Genomic DNA, 18,069 nt, shown 5'->3' with positions numbered 1-18,069 from the left:
AGCGTGGAAATAGGCCCTTCTGTGTAACGAGTCCATGCCGACTAACGTGGTTAGAGGGAGAACGTACATGCTCTGTACAAACATAACCCATTGCCAGGATCGAACATGGGTCTCCTGCATTGTGAGGCAGCAACTCTATCACTACGCTACTGTGCGGCCCGCATGGAAACAACATAAGCAGCATTGCACTTACGTGGAGTGGCACTCTGCAGTATTGCTACAGATTTCCCTCCGGGAGCAGCACACATGTCCAACACACATTCTCCATCTTGAGCATCCAATGCAAGGACAGGCAGCAAAGAGGTCGCATTCAGTAGGTAATATTCCTTCAACCTTTCTGCATGATGCAGAAGTCTGGGGAACCGGTTCTGGTCCTTGCTGATGTAACATCGTAAGGAATGCTGGGGAAATGGCAACACATCTTGGAGAAAATTCCTATATCCCCGTGATTGAAGCAGGTCTTCAAGTGGTACACAGTGGCTGAACTTATTCACAAGCACGCCATACTGCCAGCTGCAAGGAAGTAGCAGCACTTCTCTGAAAGACAAACAAACCAACAGTAAAAGTTATGCTCTGACAGAACTATACCATTTTTGTTAAGAGCTGCAGAGCAATCTGAAATGATGTAGCTTAATAGCATGACCTAGCTGCACACTGCATTCTCCATTGGGCATTGACTTGCTGAGTTATCTGGAGTCAATGGAAAAAACACCACCTTCATTAACAGGTAGAAGCCTTCAGTACCAATGAGATAGAGCAGCTGATCAATTAAAGTGGATAATAGAAGCAATGACTGGCTCAGTTTCCCAATAACTAATTTTGCCAATTAAAATTAACAGTTCTGCAACTCCTGTGTCACACATGTGGTTTAGTTCATGTTCATCCTCTTCATCCCCAGGTAGATAGCCAGTAGCTCTTCTTCAGAACGAATGGTACACACGGCTTTGAAGCCTTATTAGGTACAAATCCATACACCAGCTTGTTCTCTTGTCTCCAGGAATTGGAGATTTGGTATATCATCCAACTTCTGGTCCATAAGGAAAGATGCCATTAAGTGAGACAAGCTGACTACAGGGTAGTGAGATACATTACATATATATATACACACACACACACATATATATATATATATATATATATAGATAGATGTTATTGTTATTTTCAGCAATTTTAACCTTATCAACAGCTCTGTGGAGCACTCATGACTCATGACAGGGTAGGCTGCAACTCTAATACTTTCTTCTCATGAAATAACTGCTTCCCCACAGAATTACATTGTGATTTATTATTATATTCTGCTTTATCAATAAACAGTAAAGTGTTAAGGAAAATGACATAGGTTTTAAAAATCAAACTTTCCAATAATTTGCATCCCAATTGAAAACTAGACATTTTGTTTTATTATATATTTCAAATATTTAATAGAAAAAAAGTTGATAAAATATCAACATGGTATTATTTTTCCACTAATCCATGTAATTATTGGCCAGTGACAAAACATTGAAATATTATGCCACAATGTCTAATGATCTCATTTCCTTTTCAAGCATATTTAATTTAATTCACATTTTATTGTATAAATAACATTTTTTAATATTTCAGTAATTTAAAGTCAATTCCTTTTGGTCCTCATCCCAACAATGTGTACCTTCACCATAATCTACCAGTAAACAATGAGTACTTTAAAGATGCATAGGAAGGAACTGCAGATGCAGGTTTACACTGAAGATAGAAACAAAATGCTGGAGTAACTCAGCGGGTCAAGCAGCATCTCTGGAGAGAAGGATTAGATGGTGTTTCAAGTCATGACCCTTCTTTAGACAGTCAGGGGGGAAGGGAAACTAGAGGTATGAAAAGGTTCCAAACAAATCAGAGCCGGCACCAATGACCATGGAAAGGTGGAACCCACAATGGTCCATTGTTGGCTGTGGAAGAAGTTATAACAAAGGGATATAAGGATGCGAAAAGTGGAACTGGCAGGAAGATTAGGGTGGGGGAGGGGCAGAGAGACAGGGAATGCAGGGGTAATTTGAAATTAGAGAAATCAACATTCATACCTGCAGATGCTGGTTTACACCAAAGATAGACACAAAACGCTGGAGTAACTCAGCAGGTCAGGCAACATCTCAGGAGAAATAGAATATTTGATGTTTTGGGTTGAGACCCTTCTATTTACTTCTAGACCCTGCTTAATTTTTCGCCATCACTAAAAATATATCAAATACAAACAAATAGCTTGGAATACACAGGCTACACATTATAAAGCATAAACACACATCAACAAATTATGCCATGTTTTCATTCAACCAAGTTGAATTGTTTCACTGGTTGATTGCAAACTTATTGCAATGGATTAAAAGACCATGCCTGCATCTTAATTAATGAGCCTTTCAAAAGCTTGTGACAGAGCTTTTCCCCTGAATGGTCACTGACTGGTATGATGAATACTCATTCCTTTTAAGAGAGTCCAAGTCACAATGGTAATCACCCAGTTCAGCTCCTCCAGACTAGCTGCAATGTCTAATTAGACATAGGTAGGTCATCTCCTGTGATGTTCATTAGATGCAGGTCCAATAATCTTGCAGCACTAATTAGTTGCAGGTGTTCCAAATGTAGCATTAATTAGATGCAGATGGAATAAAAAACCAGAAGTACTCCCCAAAATATACATCCACTACTAGCAAAGAGTTTGTGTACCACATTAACTTCCATGAAACTTCACGTAACATTTGCACCCTAAAACACAAAGGCAATGAATGTCTCCAACAGCAGAGATTACCAACCCACACATGCTTTCAGCAGCATTAACTTTGCCGAGACTCCCATCATTATCGTTCTGGGCAAAACCATTATCTAGAAACAACTGGGCCAACCGCATAAATGTTATGGTAATAAGAACAGTTCAGAGGCTGGGAAAATCTGCAGTGAATAAAATCACCTCCGTTCACCCAAAACCCTTCCATCTTCTAAAAGGCACTTGTCACCAGCATGATGTATTGCCTCAGAGTAGCTTCAACAACACTCACCAACAACTGGATGTCATCCAAGATAAAACATCACACTTGCCTGCCACCCCATCCACCACACCAAACTCACATTCTGTCTGCCTCTTTTGCATCATGGCTCAATGTGCATCATTTTCAAAATGCACCACAAAGTTTGCAAATGCTTTCTTATTTATAAATTTCTTGGATTAAGCTGGTACACATTTGCTACATATCCCTAATGCCCTCAGGAAGACGATGGCAAGTCACCTGCTTGAACTGCAGCAGTCACTCTGATGAAGCTATAGGAGAGCGAGTACCAGGATCTGCAGATCCTGCAACGATGAAGGAACGGCAATATATTTCATCAGGAAGGTCGGCAACTTGCAGGGCAGCATGCAATCTCATGTCTGCTGCACTTGTGTTTGTGATTGCAAGGTGCTGTTTGAATAAATTGGGTAAGTAACCGCAGATTATTTTGTAGGTGGTACATATTGGAGCCTCTGTGCGCCAGAGTAAAATAATTAATGTTTGAATAATGAATGGTTCAATGGTGTTTTATATGTCACATGGGCAACTGCACAGTGAACCTATTTTTGCATATTTGCACATGCAGCCGCTGCCATGTTTTAGTGCCATTTCCAAAGTTTGGTTCGCCCGCAGGCTCTGTCTACAGGAGCAGTTCCCGATCCAGGTAAGCCCCAGGCTCCTGCATTGCCTTCCTCTGTCACCTACAACCGGATTGGCCCCTGATCTGACATCCCTCTCCTTGCCCAGCTATCATGAGTCCCAGGACGCTTCCTGCAGCCAACCTTGAAGGCGTTGGAGGCATTACCCCGGGTCACCCTCCTACTGGCCCTTGCTCCTCGCGTCCAACGTCTCCAGCGACTCCCTCCTGGTCCGACGATCATTCAGATCCTCCGTGCGGGGGAAGGGAAGTGGCAATTACATTGTGTGCATTTACATTGAATTGGACTCTTAATGTTCTGCTCCATTACCAATACTTCACACATTCATTGTGGCATTTGAGAAGCTTTTGAATAGGTCCATGGATATCCAGGAAATGGATCATATGGAAGCAGAGCCTAGTTTAACGTGGCATCATGTCGACATGGAAGGCCTGTTCCTGTACTGTTCTATGTTCATTCAAGTACAGCACAGATCTTTTTCAAGTGGAGCCTTTTTTGTGATGGTGCCACTGTGTGTGATAAAGTTTGAAACAAGCAAATGATGCAAGGAAAATAGTTACAGGGTCAGAGCCTGACAATTAGGGACTTGCCTTGCAGAAATATCTTCTCCGTAATTGAATAAGGAAGCTGGATATAAATCAATTGTTGCTCCAGGAGGCAGAAACAAGGAACTGCAGATGTAATCGGTAAAAGCCATTTCCAACAAGAGTCTATCTACCATTGTCAATATTTTCAGTCCTGCACCATCAATATCCTGGGAATCATCACTAACCAGAAACTTAACTAGATCAGCAAAATATATACCACACTTACAAGTACAGGCAGAAGGCTGGGCATGTTGCAGCAAGTGTCTCATTTCCCAAAGCACTCTCTCTGCAGGGCACAAGTCCGGAGCGTCACTCAATACTCTTCATTTGTCTGAGTGCAGCACCAATAACTCTTAGCTCGATGCCATTCCAGGACAAAGCAGCACACTTAAATGATGTCCCACGGACCACAATGAATATTCATTCCCTCCACTGTATGCAGCACAGCGGCAGCAGTGTGTCCCATCTACAAAATGCACCGCAGTTATTCACTCCGGTTACACTCAAAGCACCTTATGGAGGTATTTTGGCGCAGTAGTAGAGTTGCTGCCTTACAGCGCCAGAGACCCGGGTTTGATCTTGACTAAGGGTGCTGTCTGTGCGAGTTTGTACGTTCTCCCTGTGACCGTGTGGGTTTTCTCTGGGCGCTCCTGTCATAACACTGATTTTAATAATCTGTTCACAAATCTTCCTTCGACATCAAGGTAGTTCGTTTGTAGACCACAATCCTTTCAGTCAAATAATTATGAACCCAAGACCCGTTCTAGGAATTTCAGCACGTAACATATGCCAACATTTTAATGCAGTATTAAACAGATACTATTTTAAAGATACGATAGAGTGGTATGATAAATTGAGACCAGGATCAATTATTTTGTATACAATCAGAACACTGATGGGCATTATGATAGTTATACCTTATTTCACTATTTACTGAGAAGGAAACAATCTCATTATTACCTTACTTTGTCCCACAACTCTCCATGTTCTTGTCTATATTTTTTATCAAAATATTCCAAAACTGGTATGCAAATTTGTTTCTGTGGCTTCTGTCTGATACGAGGTTTTTTATTCTTATCGATCTAAAAGAATGAAAACAAAATTCATAGCAGCAAATGAATCCTTTATTTTGGTGACTTGTTCAGCATTGTCATCATGTTTTAATTTACAAGCTCACCCCAGGTTACAAAAGGCTCACCCATTCCTGAGAACTGTTCGTAATCCAAATTTTTATTGAGTTGGAAATGAACAAAAAAAGTGTGTGGAAGAGAATCACAGAATGAGCTATGTGGGGAGAGCGAGCAGATGTGGGAAGAGTAGCTCTGTGACTCAGTGAGTGAGCCAGTCGTTCTCATTGATTCACTAAGCGAGCGAGTCTGCTCAGCTCAACCCAGCACTCCATTGTTCCTCCTTAAATATGAGGTGGCCAAAGGTCGGCCATTGATAACACTGGGAGAACCTGTACTTGCCGGTTGATTGATATACAGCATGGAAACAAGCCCATCGAGTCCATGCCAACAAATGATCACGCATTCACACTAGCTCGATGTTATGTCACCTTCACATCCCTACACACTAGGGGCAATTTATAGAAGCCAATTAACCGACAAACTCAAATGTCTTTGGGATATGGGAGACTAGAAGATCCAGAAAAAAAAGCCATGCAGCCAAAGTGACAATGCTCTCACACCACGCTCAATCTCTCGGTCTCCATCACAAGGACAGACTATCGAATGACGTCTACTATAAACCTAACTCCCAGTTATCTGGTTTACATCCCCCATCCTGTCCCTTGAAAAGACACCATCCCCGACTCTCAACTTCATATCTGCTGCCAGTTGAAGCTTTCTACTACAGAACATCTAAGATGTCGTCTTTCTTTCGTAAACGTGTTTTCTTTCCTACTGTTGTAGATGGATCTCTCACCAATGTCTCCTGTGTCCTGTAGTTCAGCTCTCACTCCCCCTCCCCACAAGACAAAATAGTTCCCCTCGTTCTTACCTTTACCCCACCAGCCTCACATTTCCACCACCTTCAACGTGATCTCACTGCCAGTCACTTAGGTCATAAGGTCCTAAGTGATAGGAGTAGAATTAAGCCATTTGGCCCATCAAGTCTACTCCGCCATTCAATCATGGCTGATTTATCTCTCCCTCCTCACCCCAATTCTCCTGCCTTCTCCCCGTAACCTCTGACACCAGTTCTAATGAAGAATCTATCTCTGCCTTAAATATATCCACTGACTTTGTCTCCATGGCCTTCTGTGGCAAATAATTCCTCAGATTCACCACTCTGACAAAATAAATTCTTCCTCTCCTTCCTAAAAGAACATCCTTTAATTCTAAGTCCTAGACTCTTCCTCTAGTGGAAACATCCTCTCCATATCCACTCTATCCAAGCCTTTCACTGTTCTGTACGTTTCAATGAGGTCCTCCCTCATTCTTCTAAACTCCATCGAATATAGGCCCAGTGCCATCAAACGCTCATCATATGTTAGCCTATTCATTCCTGGGATCATTCTTGTAATCTTCCTCTGGACCCTCTCCAGAGCCAGCACATCCTTCCTCAGATATGGTGCCCAGAATTGCTCACAATATTCTAAATGCGGCCTGACCAGCGCCTTATAGAGCCTCAGCATTACATCCCTGTTTTTGTATGTAAGCCCTCTCGAAATAAATGTGTTTATTGTGTTTGCTTTCTTTACTATCGATTCGACTTGCAGATTAACTTTTGGGGAATCCTGCACCAGCACTCCCAAGCCCCATTGCACCTCTGATTTCTGGATTCTCTCCCCATTTAGAAAATAATCTGCGCCTTTATTCCTACTATCAAAATGCATGACTCCACACTTTGCTACACTATATTCCATCTGCCACTTCTCTGCCCACTCTCCCAACCTATCCAAGTCCTTCTGCAGAGTTCCTGCTTTCTCTACACTACCTGACCCTCCATCTATTTTCATATCATCTGCAAACCTGGCCACAAAGTCTTCAGTCCCCTCATCCACATCATTAATATACAACATGAAGAGCAGCGGCCCCAGCATCGCACCCTGTGGAACTCCGCTAGTCACTGGCAGACAACCAGCAAAAGCCCCCTTTTTTGCTACTCTTTGCCTTCTACCATCCAGCCAACCTGATATCCATATCTGCCCTTTGATACCATAAGCACCCCACCACTTCTTCCCATCCCCACCGATTTCCGCAGAAACCACTCCCTCCGCAATTCGTGAGTTCATCCATCCCTTCCCTAGATACTTTCCCCTGCCACCACAGGAGAAAAAACACCTTCCCTCTATCTCCTCCTTCATAATCCATCTAGGGACCAGAAAGCCCTTCCAGGTGAGAAAGAGGTTCATGTACACCCCTTCCAACCTCATCTACTGCATTCAGTGCTCCTGATGTGGCTTCCCTTCTATCGCTGAGACCAGGCATAGACAAGTGACCGTTCCACGGAACACTTGTGTTAAAGTCTGCCGAGGCCTGCTGGATCTTTCAGTTGCTGCATTTCTTTCCCCTCCCAAATTATGCAGCCCCTCTGCCTCCCCAAACCGCCACCCCACCTCCAAATCTCCCAAGCCCTCGCCCTCCATCTGATCTATTGCCCTGGTTTCTGCCCATTCTCTCTGCTCTTCCTCCTGCCACTTCCACCACCTCCTCCAGCACCTTCCTTTACCCCCACACCAGCCCCTTCCCCAACCCCTATACTAGCCCTTTCCTACCCCATTCACCCTCTTCTCCCCTTTACCCTCTTCCCCTCCGTTCACCGTCACCCACCCCACAGCCCGAGACCCCCAGACAGCCTCACTGACTCCAAAGCCCCTCAGAGACCCCCTCACCTCCTCTTAGACCTCACACCCCTTCACAGAAGTCTGAAGGGTCTCGACCCGAAACGTCACCCATTCCTTCTCTCCTGAGATGCTGCCTGACCTGTTGTTACCCCAACATTTTGTGAATAAACCCCTTCACATAACATCACCATCAGACCTCACAGCCCCCTCACCGACCGCAAACTGCCCCACTGACCCCCCAATCATCATCATAGACCTCACACAACATTCACAGACCCCCCATCACCAGGCATCAGACCCTCCACACCACCTCCTCTTTATCCTCCCACAGCCCTCTCCCGGCTCTGCCTCCCCGGGCCAACATGGAGCCTCAGGCTGCCGGTTCGCCCAGCGGCCACTCTCTCGACTCTCACCCGCGCCTGTGTCCCTGAGCCGAGGCCACGCGTGCTGTGCCCCGGCCGCCTGAGGAGTGAAGCCAGCCCGGCGCCTGGCACCATGATGGCGGCGGCGGCGGCGGCAACGACCTGCGGCCTCCGCTGGACAAAGATACTAGAGGAACAAGATGGACCACTCCGTTGAAATCGCCTCTTCTGAGGTGTAGTACTTAAAGGAGCGTACCGTCCGCCATTTTAGTAGGCGACCCGCCGTTCGCTATGCCTCTCGCAGTGTAATCAGTGTTTTGGGGGAACAGTATGTGTGATACCATTAACATGCAGAATATTTCTCATCTATCAATTCACAGGTTTTTCTTTTTCTTTTTAAATGTTTCTGCGCGATTCTGCCTACTAAAACGGCGCCATAACATACTACGGTTTATTGGGTCGAGTGGTCTAGTATCTTTGCCGTTGGTCCTGCAGCGCGCGCTCCCTCCGCACCGGCCTCGCGCTTTCCCGGATACGGCCACGCGCTGCTCGCGCCCCCGGGCCCTGCAGCGCGCGCTGCACGTTCCCGCGTCCGCTCTGTTAGCTTTGACCTGTAGTGCTTGCTGGCGGTTGCAATCCACCCGGGAGACCAGCAATGCGTAAGTCACGCGTAAGGGCAACTCACTTTTTTTTTAAAAAGCTTGGACTGATGGTCCTGTGTGATTCTTGTAAAAACAGCAGAGTCAGGGAGTAACCGGACCTTGAAGACACAAGGAACTGCAGATGCAAAGGACAGGCACAAAATACTGGAGTAACTCAGCGGGACAGGCAGCGTCTTTGAAGAACAAGGATGGGTGACGTTTAGGGTCCGAACTCTTCATCATTCACCTTCTTGAATGTGGGATAGCTACAAAGATTTTAACATTCAGTATGTCTAATGAACATAATTATTCACAAACTGCTGGAGTAACTCAGTGGGGCAGGCAGCATCTGTGGACTGATTGCACTGGGGATGAGGGGACAGAAAGCTGGAAGCGAGGGCCGAGGTGCGGGTGGTACAAAGCCTGGCAAGTGATAGGTGGATCTGCAGATGCGAGTTTACAACAAAAGACACAAAGTGCTCAGTGGGTCAGGTAGCATCTCTGGAAGGAATGGATGAGACAGAGATTGAGGGTAGGGCATAATTTTTTTTGCAAGAGGCAGGATGGGAACGAGTAATCCAGAAAACTGTTCACATCTTTTCTATCCATATCTCACCCTTTTTGTCTTTTCATCAGCAAGAGGGGGCAGCACAGTGGTATAGCCCAAAGAGCTGCTGCCTCACAGCGTGAGAGACCTGGGTTTGATCCTGACTGTGGCTGGGCTGCCACATGGAGTTTGCACATTCTCCCAGGCTGTGACCGTCTGGGTGCTCCGTTTCCTCCCACATCCAAAAGGAGTGCGGGTTTGTAGGTTAATCGGCCTCTGTAAAATTGCTGGCCAAGGTGCCCCAGCTAAGCTACTCCCCACCTGCTTGCACATTTTGGTCCATATCCCTCTCAAACTTTGCTATGCAAATACATGTCCAAATGTGTTAGAAATATTGTTATAGTACCTGCCTCGACTACCCCCTCTGGCTGCTCTGTGCCAAAAATTGCCGCTCAGGTTCCTGTAAAATCTTTCCCTCTCACCTTAAACCTATGTCCTCCGGTTCTCAATTCCCTTCCTGTGCATTCACCCTGTCAATTCCCCATAACTATCACATTCCTGTTTACATGAGTTTACTGTGCATTATTTAGTTGCACTTCAAAGCAACTTTCTTGGTCACATCACGCTCTGTACATTTTGAGGTCATGAATATATAGGAATATATTTATATAGAATATATAGTGAAAAACATGTGCAGGCAGGAACTGCAGATGCTGGTTTACACTGAAGATAGACAAAATGCTGGAGTAACTTAGCGGGACAGGCAGCTTCTTGGGATAGAAGGAATGGATGAGGTTTCAGGTCGAGACCCTTCTTCAGATTGCAGAACTCTCGTTGGGAAAGAAGAGAATTCTTCAAAGTAGGCATACCTTGAGATTTCACAGTGGAGCAGACAAAATGTATAGGAAGGAACTGCAGATGGTTTACACCACAGATAGACACAAAATGCTGGAGTAACCAAGCAGAACAGACAGCATCTCTGGATAGAAGGAATGGGTGCCGTTTCGGGTAGGGTCCCTTTTCTGCAGACTGAAGAAGGGTCTCACCCCGAAACGTTGGCCATTCCTTCTATCCAGAGATGAATAACAATCTGATGAAGAATTAACCCCCACAGGTACAACATTTTGTGCCTTGGAAGAATTTTGCAGGATAAATCTCAACAGTTTGCAATTATTCTGATGCTCCTATCACACATCCGAAGGAAAACTCCCTGAAAAAAAATTGAACTAATACATCTGTACGATTCACGTCAATCAGGAGGCAGGGATTATAACAGGAATTACAAGATCTTGAATGAAGATAACTGCAAAGATTTTTTTAAGCCTCTATGTCTAATGAACAGAATTATTCACACCATTAACTGCTGCTACAGCAAGCAACGATTGGCCTCGCAGAGCTAAAGCTGACACTCTAGTTATCAGCAAAATTGATCATTCTGTGTGTTATTTCATACTAGCATGAAACAGGCCTAGAATTTGGAATGGATTTAATTCACCTGATAGAAATGCTCAATCTGGGTTCTTTAAATCATGTGCAAATATAAATTTGTCATCAAACTTATTACTCGAGAGATGAAGGATCCAGATCCAGTTTTCCATTGTAGACGAGGACCTTTACCCAGAATTGTCAACTGTCCATTTCATTCCCAGTTCCCCAAAAAATAGCAGCTCTCTTTGCGTGTGGCCCCACTCCAGTATTGAAGGCAGCTTAGGACAGGAGGGCAATGTGAGAAGGGGGGGGGGGCTAAATTGTCCAGCAACCGGAAGACCCAGCAGACCCAGGCAAACTGAGCTCAGGTGCCCAGCGAAACAGCCACCCAATCCATACCAGCTCTCACCGATGCAGGAGGCCACATCGGAAACTGCGTGCAGCAGACAAGGAAGGAGGAAGAGCATGCAAGCAAGCCAGAAAGACTGCTGGCTTCGCTAGATGGAGGCAAAGGAGGAGGTAGGGAGACGGGTGTCACATCTCCTGCATTTGTAGGGGAAAAGTACCTGGAAGGAGGTGGTTTTGGTGGAGTTATCACCTCTTGAAATCTCACCTCTACGCTTCCAATCTTATAGTTCTCCCCAGCCCTGTGCTGCCCATTTCTATTTCCATTCCCAAATCCACAACAGGAGCGCCGACAGTTTTAATTGGTTCTGTCCATTCCTACCGCACAAAACAAATCTCCAAATACCTCAATTGCATCTCTTTCTGCAATCCAAGCCCTCAAGTCCTGGCAACATCTTCATGAATCTTCTCTGCACTCTTTCCAAATGAGTACTCTGTACTCCAAATGTGGCCTCACCAACGTCTTGTACTACTTTAATATAACATCCCAACTTAAATACTCAGTACCCTGACAGATGAAAGCCAATGTATCAAAAGCATTCTTTACCACTATCTGTGACACCACTTTCAGAGAACTATGTACTCATACTGCAAGATTGCTCTGCTCTACCACACTCCCTCGAGCCGTACTATTGTGAAGGCCCTGTCCTGGTTGAACTCTCCAAAATACAACACCTCACACTTATCTGCACTAAACACCATTAGTCATTCTTTAGCCCATTTTCCCAGCTGAGCATGATCCTGCTGTAATTTTTGATAACCAGCTTCCCTGCCTACAATACCACCTACTTTAGTGTCATCTGAAAGCTTACTAATCATGCCTTGTACATTCTCAACTTATGTATAAAAGCATGATTACTAAGTTTGCAAATGATCCATCTCCTGTGGTTGCAGAGGAAAATATCTGGGGGAAGGGGTGGTTTGGGTGGGAAGAAAAGGGTGAACCAAGGAGTTGCAGAGGGAGTGGTCTCTGCGGGAAGGGGAAAAGGGTGGGGATGAGAAGATGTGACTGGTAGTGGGATGGTGGAAGTTTCGGAGAATGATGTGTTGGATGTGGAGGGCCGATACGCAAGGACCATCTTTGCTTATCTGGAGGTGGGGTTGCAAGAGCTGAACTATCACATGCGTTTAATCTACCCAAGCAAAATAAGAGGTGCTGAAGGAATACGAGGTGGCCTCATTCTGGTGATGGAGGAGGCCCAGGACAGAAAGGCCAGTATGGGAATGGGAGATAAAATGGTTAAGGAACCAGGAGATCTAGCTGGCCTTGGCAGACCAAATGTACATATTCGACAAAATGGTTGCCCAGTCTAAGTTTGGTCTTGCCGAAGAAGTAAAGGAGGCCACATCAGGAGCACTGAATGCAGTAGTGGTTACAGGAGGTGCATGTGACACTCCGTCTCCCTGGTAGGACATTGGGAATCCTGGATGGATGCGAGAAAGTATAGGGACGAGTGTTACATTTCCTCTGGTTCCTGCAGAAAGTACCTGGGGAGGTGCTGGTTTGGGTGGGTCATCACCTCTGCTGATTTCTCATCCACAACTCCAACCTTATGGTCTCAGTTCCATACTGCCCATCTCTATCTCCTTCCCAAAATCCACAAATTGGACTGCCTTGTTTCTCACTGCTGCACAGAACTAATCTCCAAATATCTCGATTCCATCTCTCCCTAGATTCCCTCTCCGAAATCAAGCCCTCGAGTCCTGGCAACAACCTCGTAAATCTTCTCTGGACTCTTTCCAGCTTAATGACATCCCTGACAAATCGAACACAATGCTCTAAATGTAGGTTCACTAATGTCTTGCACAATTACATCATAACGTTCCAACTTCTATACTCAACACCCTGACTGATGAAGGCCAATGTAACAAAAGTTTTCATTACCACCCTAGCTATCTGTGATGCCACTTTCATGGAACCATTTAGCTGTACTAGAAGCCCTCTGCTCTACATTTCCCAGAGCCCCACCATTCATCCTGTCCTGGTTAGACTTCATAATGCAAACCTCACAATTACCTGCATTAAGCTCCATTAGCCATTCTTCAGCCCACTTGCTCAGCTGACCAAGATCCTGCTGTAATTTTTGATAACCATGTTCACTGTCTATAAAGCTGCTTACTTTAGTATCATCTGCAAACTTACTAATCATTGTACATTTCCATCTAATGTACAAAAGCATGATTAGTAAGTTTGCAGAGGATACACCTCCTGTGGCTGCAGGGAAAAGTACCGAAAGTACCGGAAAAGGTGGTCATTTGGGTGGGAAAGGATGAGTGAACTAAAGAGTTGCGGAGGGAGCAGTCTGTGTGGAAAGGTGTGGGGATGGGAAGTTGCAAAGGCTGGTGGAATGAAAAGCAAAGGACCAGGACATGGGGAGTTTTATGCTTAAATTCTGCCTGTGGTCTGGGGGGGTGGAGAAGAGGGAGTGAGAGCTGAATTACAGGAAGTATATGGAGGAAGTATAGGAACAGGTATTACATCACTTGCGGTTGCAGGGGAAAGTATCTGAGAGGGGATGGTTTGGGTGGGAAGGGACGAGGGGACCAAGGAATTGTGGAGGGAGCAGTCTCTATGGATAAGTACGGGAAGAGGTGACTGGAAGTGGCGATGTAGGTGGCTGAAATGACATGGCAGCCTGAAAGGTAAGGAGCAGGATAACTATCCTTGTTCATTTGAGGAGAGGGGGAGTGAGAGAACTACAGGACACAGGAGATACAGGTGAAGGATCCGTATATACGACAGCAGCGGAAAACCATGTTTGCTAAAGAAAGAGGATGTCCTCGAGTGGAAAGCCTCATCTTGAGAGCAGATGCAACAGAGATGGTGAAATTGAGCTAGGTTCTTTGAACCCCCTCTTCCTTGATTGACCCTCCTCTCCTAGGGCACCTCCATCAATAAGAGCAAGGCCACACTCAAAACTGGAAGAACACCTTATATTCTACTTGGATATTTTACAATCCAACAGCATGAACATTGAATCCTCCCATTTAGCTAAATGTGGATGCACACATTTCAGAATGAAAGAGACAAAGTTTAAGATGCGTGGGCCAATTTTTTTAAAATGAAATTAAACCCGAAATTTGACACATACCTTTAATGACTATTGACATACCCAAATTATAAAGGTGTCCACTGCAAAAACAGATTAATCATATCTGAAAGTTGGTTACATCCATATTACACTAATTTTAACCTTAATCAATATAGCTGTGGTTAATTTTCTAATTGAAGGGGTTGATAATCTTTAAAGACAAGTGTTACTACAATTTTTAAAAAAAGATAATTGTTGCAGTGTTACAGTAATCAAAAACTGGGATGACTGTTGCAAGTGTTAAGGCAGTCAAAAACTGGGATAACTTTTGCATCAGTTGAGAGGTTTTTCGGAAGCAGTTCAAGTTTAAGGGACTGAATAGATGATGCAAATGATTTAATGCATGTTGTTTAAAACAATACTTTAGGAGTCCGCCTGAAAAATAGGTTTAGCATCTCAGAAAGTCGAAGCTGTATCCATATTAATTCTTTTAACCTTAATCAACATTGCTGTGATTCATTTTCAAATTGACGGGGAAGATAGTCTTTGAAGACAAGTGTTACAGCAATCTAAAACTGAGATAAGAGTAGTTGCAAGGCATAGGGACAGTTCAACAGTTTAAAGGAATAAATAGATTATGCAAATTATTTATTGTAATGTCTTTTTATTTTTAAACTTTGTGCTTTAGGGAGTAAATAATTGTTGTGTCATTTTTTAAAAAGTAGCCAGTAGAGATGAAATTTTATGAAACTTGAGCTTCTTGACTTACCTTGAACCAAATCGAACACAATTATAGTTCTAAACATAATTAATCTGATGACTACATTGTATTTTCTGTAAAGATTTGTCAAAAGGCATTCTGCTCAAATGACTTCTAAAACAGTTTGTTCTATATAAAAAATAAATATTACTAAATTAATAGATTTTTCTGCTGTATTTCAGTGGCTGTCCTTAAACATTCAAATGATATAAAGTGTTCTAGGCAAATGTAGAAGGAATTTTCCATAGTGTATCATCACATCACCTGTTCCATTCACCAAGATTGTAAAAGATGCCAGATACCTAATATATCTGTACACAATGCTGTTTCAATACTATGACCTTCAATGCAGAATACAGAAATTTGTTTTTTGGGCCATTAGTCAATTGTTGTCCAAATTGATGGTAGATCCAAAAAGTCTTATCTAATTTGAATGTTTTTTTCTTATAAATTCTATGTGCATTTATCTAAAATTATTGATCACATCCATATGGTTAGGTGATAACCCAGGTACCAGCGGTTAATTTCGACCTTGATTGCAATGGTGGCAATAGCTGATTGCAATGTTCTGCAAAATAGGATAAATGAGAAATATACCAAGTTAAAAGTAGAAGAATAACGTTTTCTGATCAGCACCAAAAGTACAAACTAATTGTACAAATCTAAATTCTTCTGAAAACAAGCCATTGAGTTTTTCCAATCAACTTACATCCTAGTGCAGGGTGTAAGTCATAGTTTGCTAAATTTCTTTTGTACATTTAGCTCTGATGGCATTTACCATTTTGTATTATTCTAGGCATTATTTGGACTCTAATTCCATTTCTTAATATATTTAATTAATATTAGATAATAATATTAATATTTTGACAGTTCAATGAATGACTTTCCATTAAAAAAATGTAATTACCCCATGAGAATAGTCACACTGCTTCACCCTTGGGATACTAAATGTAACGGCTCTGCAAACCGGTTGCCTAATCTGTGATTGGGTTTCCATGTAGAGAAAGGAGGCACAGTGGCACAGATGGTAGAGTTACTGCCCCACAACGCCAGACCCAGGTTCGATCCTCGACTCCGCTCAGTCTACCTAAACCTACCCAATTGCTAAACACTTTAATTCCCCCTCCCATTCCCATACTGACCTTTCTGTCCTGGGCCTCCTCAACTGTCAGAGTGAGGCCCAGCGCAAATTGGAGGAACAGCATCACATATTTTGCTTGGGCAGTTTACTCCCTAGCGGTATGAATATTGACTTCAAATAAACCTTGCTTTCCCTCTCTCTCCATCCCTCCCCTTCCAAATTCTCTGACCAGTCTGACTATCCCCCATGATTACATTTTATCTCTGCATGCTTCGTTGTCACCTCCTAGCTAACAATGATCTATTCTCCATTTTCTATGATGTCTCGTTTTCACACCTTATGTTTTCTTTTCTCTGTGGCTCTCTCTCCCTGGACTCTCAGTCTGAAGAATAATTGCTTTAAGATATTTATGCTGTAAGCTTTACAAGTGAAAGCTAAAGCTGCAAAAATTAAATAGTGTTCAAACTAAGTATACACATATAACGGCAAATGTCGGGATTTTTTTTTTACCAAATTCAGATTCATCGCAAACGTCAAGTCTTGGAAGTCTGATAATTTTGGAAGAAACCCGTCTACCTAAATGAAGACAGACAAAATAACCATTAAACATGCAAGTCTGGCTTACGAGATCATTGCTACAATTTTGATGGTAAACATCAATAAAGTGAGAAATATATATTTTTAAATGAAATAGCCAAAGGCAAAAATAATCCATGCAATCACCCCATGTATTTTAAATTGAGAAATTATGTTTAGTTTCAAATGGCTATGTGCAGTATTTGTAAGCAAAATACAGCAGTTATCCAGAATCTTTTATATTTTCATTTAGGAAAAGACAGAAGTTGCAAGATTACTTTAACTGATAAATTTCCCATTTGGTAGTAAAATAAATCTTGATTCAGCTGTGGGGTTTCTTAGCCATGACCAAAACTGGATTCAAGAAATCTTCGACAGAAGATCAGCCCTTCTAGAAATACTGATCCTTAATTTCTAACTGGAATTCTCAATGTAATGGTCATCTATACACCAAGCATCAACACATATATCCCTACTATTTTGACTATTCTGGTATTAAACATTCCCAGCCACATAGGATCAAAACTTATACACACTTCCAAAAAAATAATTTTAACAGAAAGAAATTAGACAATTTTTTTTTATGTGGAAGCGAGCAGTTTGAATGTAACCTTTAATTACAAGGATATAAAGTATGGTAGACACAAAATGCTGGAGTAACTCAGCGGGGCAGGCAGCATCTCGGGAGAGAAGGAATGGGTGATGTTTCGGATCAAGACCCTTCTTCAGACTGATGTCAGGGGAGGGGGCGGGACACAAAGATAGGATGTAGACAGAGACAGGAAGACTAGTAGGAAAACTGGGAAAGGGGAGGGAATAGAGAGGGGAAGCAGGGACGACCTGAAGTGGGAGAAGTAAATGTTCAAACCACTGGGGTGTAAATTGACCAAGCAAAATATGAGATGCTGATCCTCCAATTTGCGCTGGGACTCTCTATGACAATGGTGGAGGCTCAGAACAGAAAGGTCAGATAGGGAATAGGAGGGGGAGTTGAAATGCTGAGCCACCGGGAGATCAGGTTGGTTAAGGCGGACTGAGCGAAGGTGTTGAGCGAAACGATCGCCGAGCCTGCACTTGGTCTCGCCGATGTAGAGAGGTTGACATCTGGAACAGCTGATACAATAGATGAGGTTGGAGGAGGTGCAGGTGAGCCTCTGCCTCACCTGGAAAGACTGTTTGGATCCTTG

General features: G+C 43.4%; 2 protein-coding genes across 6 annotated transcripts in view; both read right to left on the bottom strand.

The window, feature by feature from the left end:
- Window positions 1-8,975, bottom strand: part of LOC144598763 (tRNA (cytosine(34)-C(5))-methyltransferase, mitochondrial-like) — a 34,783-nt gene extending 25,808 nt beyond the window's left edge. The window contains exons 1-3 of one of the 3 annotated variants that reach the window (XM_078409155.1): window positions 8,858-8,975; window positions 5,226-5,342; window positions 194-537 (exon numbers count right to left, since the gene is read on the bottom strand). In XM_078409155.1, the coding sequence (XP_078265281.1) occupies window positions 194-537; window positions 5,226-5,245 (364 nt within the window). In that variant the 5' untranslated portion in view covers window positions 5,246-5,342; window positions 8,858-8,975. Of the gene's footprint in view, window positions 1-193; window positions 538-5,220; window positions 5,343-8,463; window positions 8,612-8,668; window positions 8,742-8,857 lie in introns of those variants that run through there. The other 2 variants (XM_078409156.1, XM_078409154.1) reach the window with 2 other exon arrangements.
- A 6,153-nt stretch (window positions 8,976-15,128) lies between these two features.
- The window catches only part of arl13b (ADP-ribosylation factor-like 13b), a 59,092-nt gene continuing 56,151 nt past the window's right edge, over window positions 15,129-18,069 (bottom strand). For 2 of the 3 annotated variants that reach the window (XM_078409152.1, XM_078409153.1), the window contains exons 11-12: window positions 16,817-16,882; window positions 15,129-15,793 (exon numbers count right to left, since the gene is read on the bottom strand). In XM_078409152.1, coding sequence (XP_078265278.1) covers window positions 15,720-15,793; window positions 16,817-16,882 — 140 coding nt within the window. In that variant the 3' untranslated portion in view covers window positions 15,129-15,719. The remainder of the gene's footprint in view (window positions 15,794-16,816; window positions 16,883-18,069) is intronic. The other variant, XR_013547894.1, reaches the window with a different exon arrangement.

The sequence above is a fragment of the Rhinoraja longicauda genome, chromosome 12 (genome assembly GCF_053455715.1).
Source record: "Rhinoraja longicauda isolate Sanriku21f chromosome 12, sRhiLon1.1, whole genome shotgun sequence".
Lineage (NCBI taxonomy): Eukaryota > Metazoa > Chordata > Chondrichthyes > Rajiformes > Arhynchobatidae > Rhinoraja > Rhinoraja longicauda.
The sequence above is the reverse complement of the archived record's forward strand: the minus strand, read 5'-3'. Positions and strand labels throughout refer to the sequence as shown.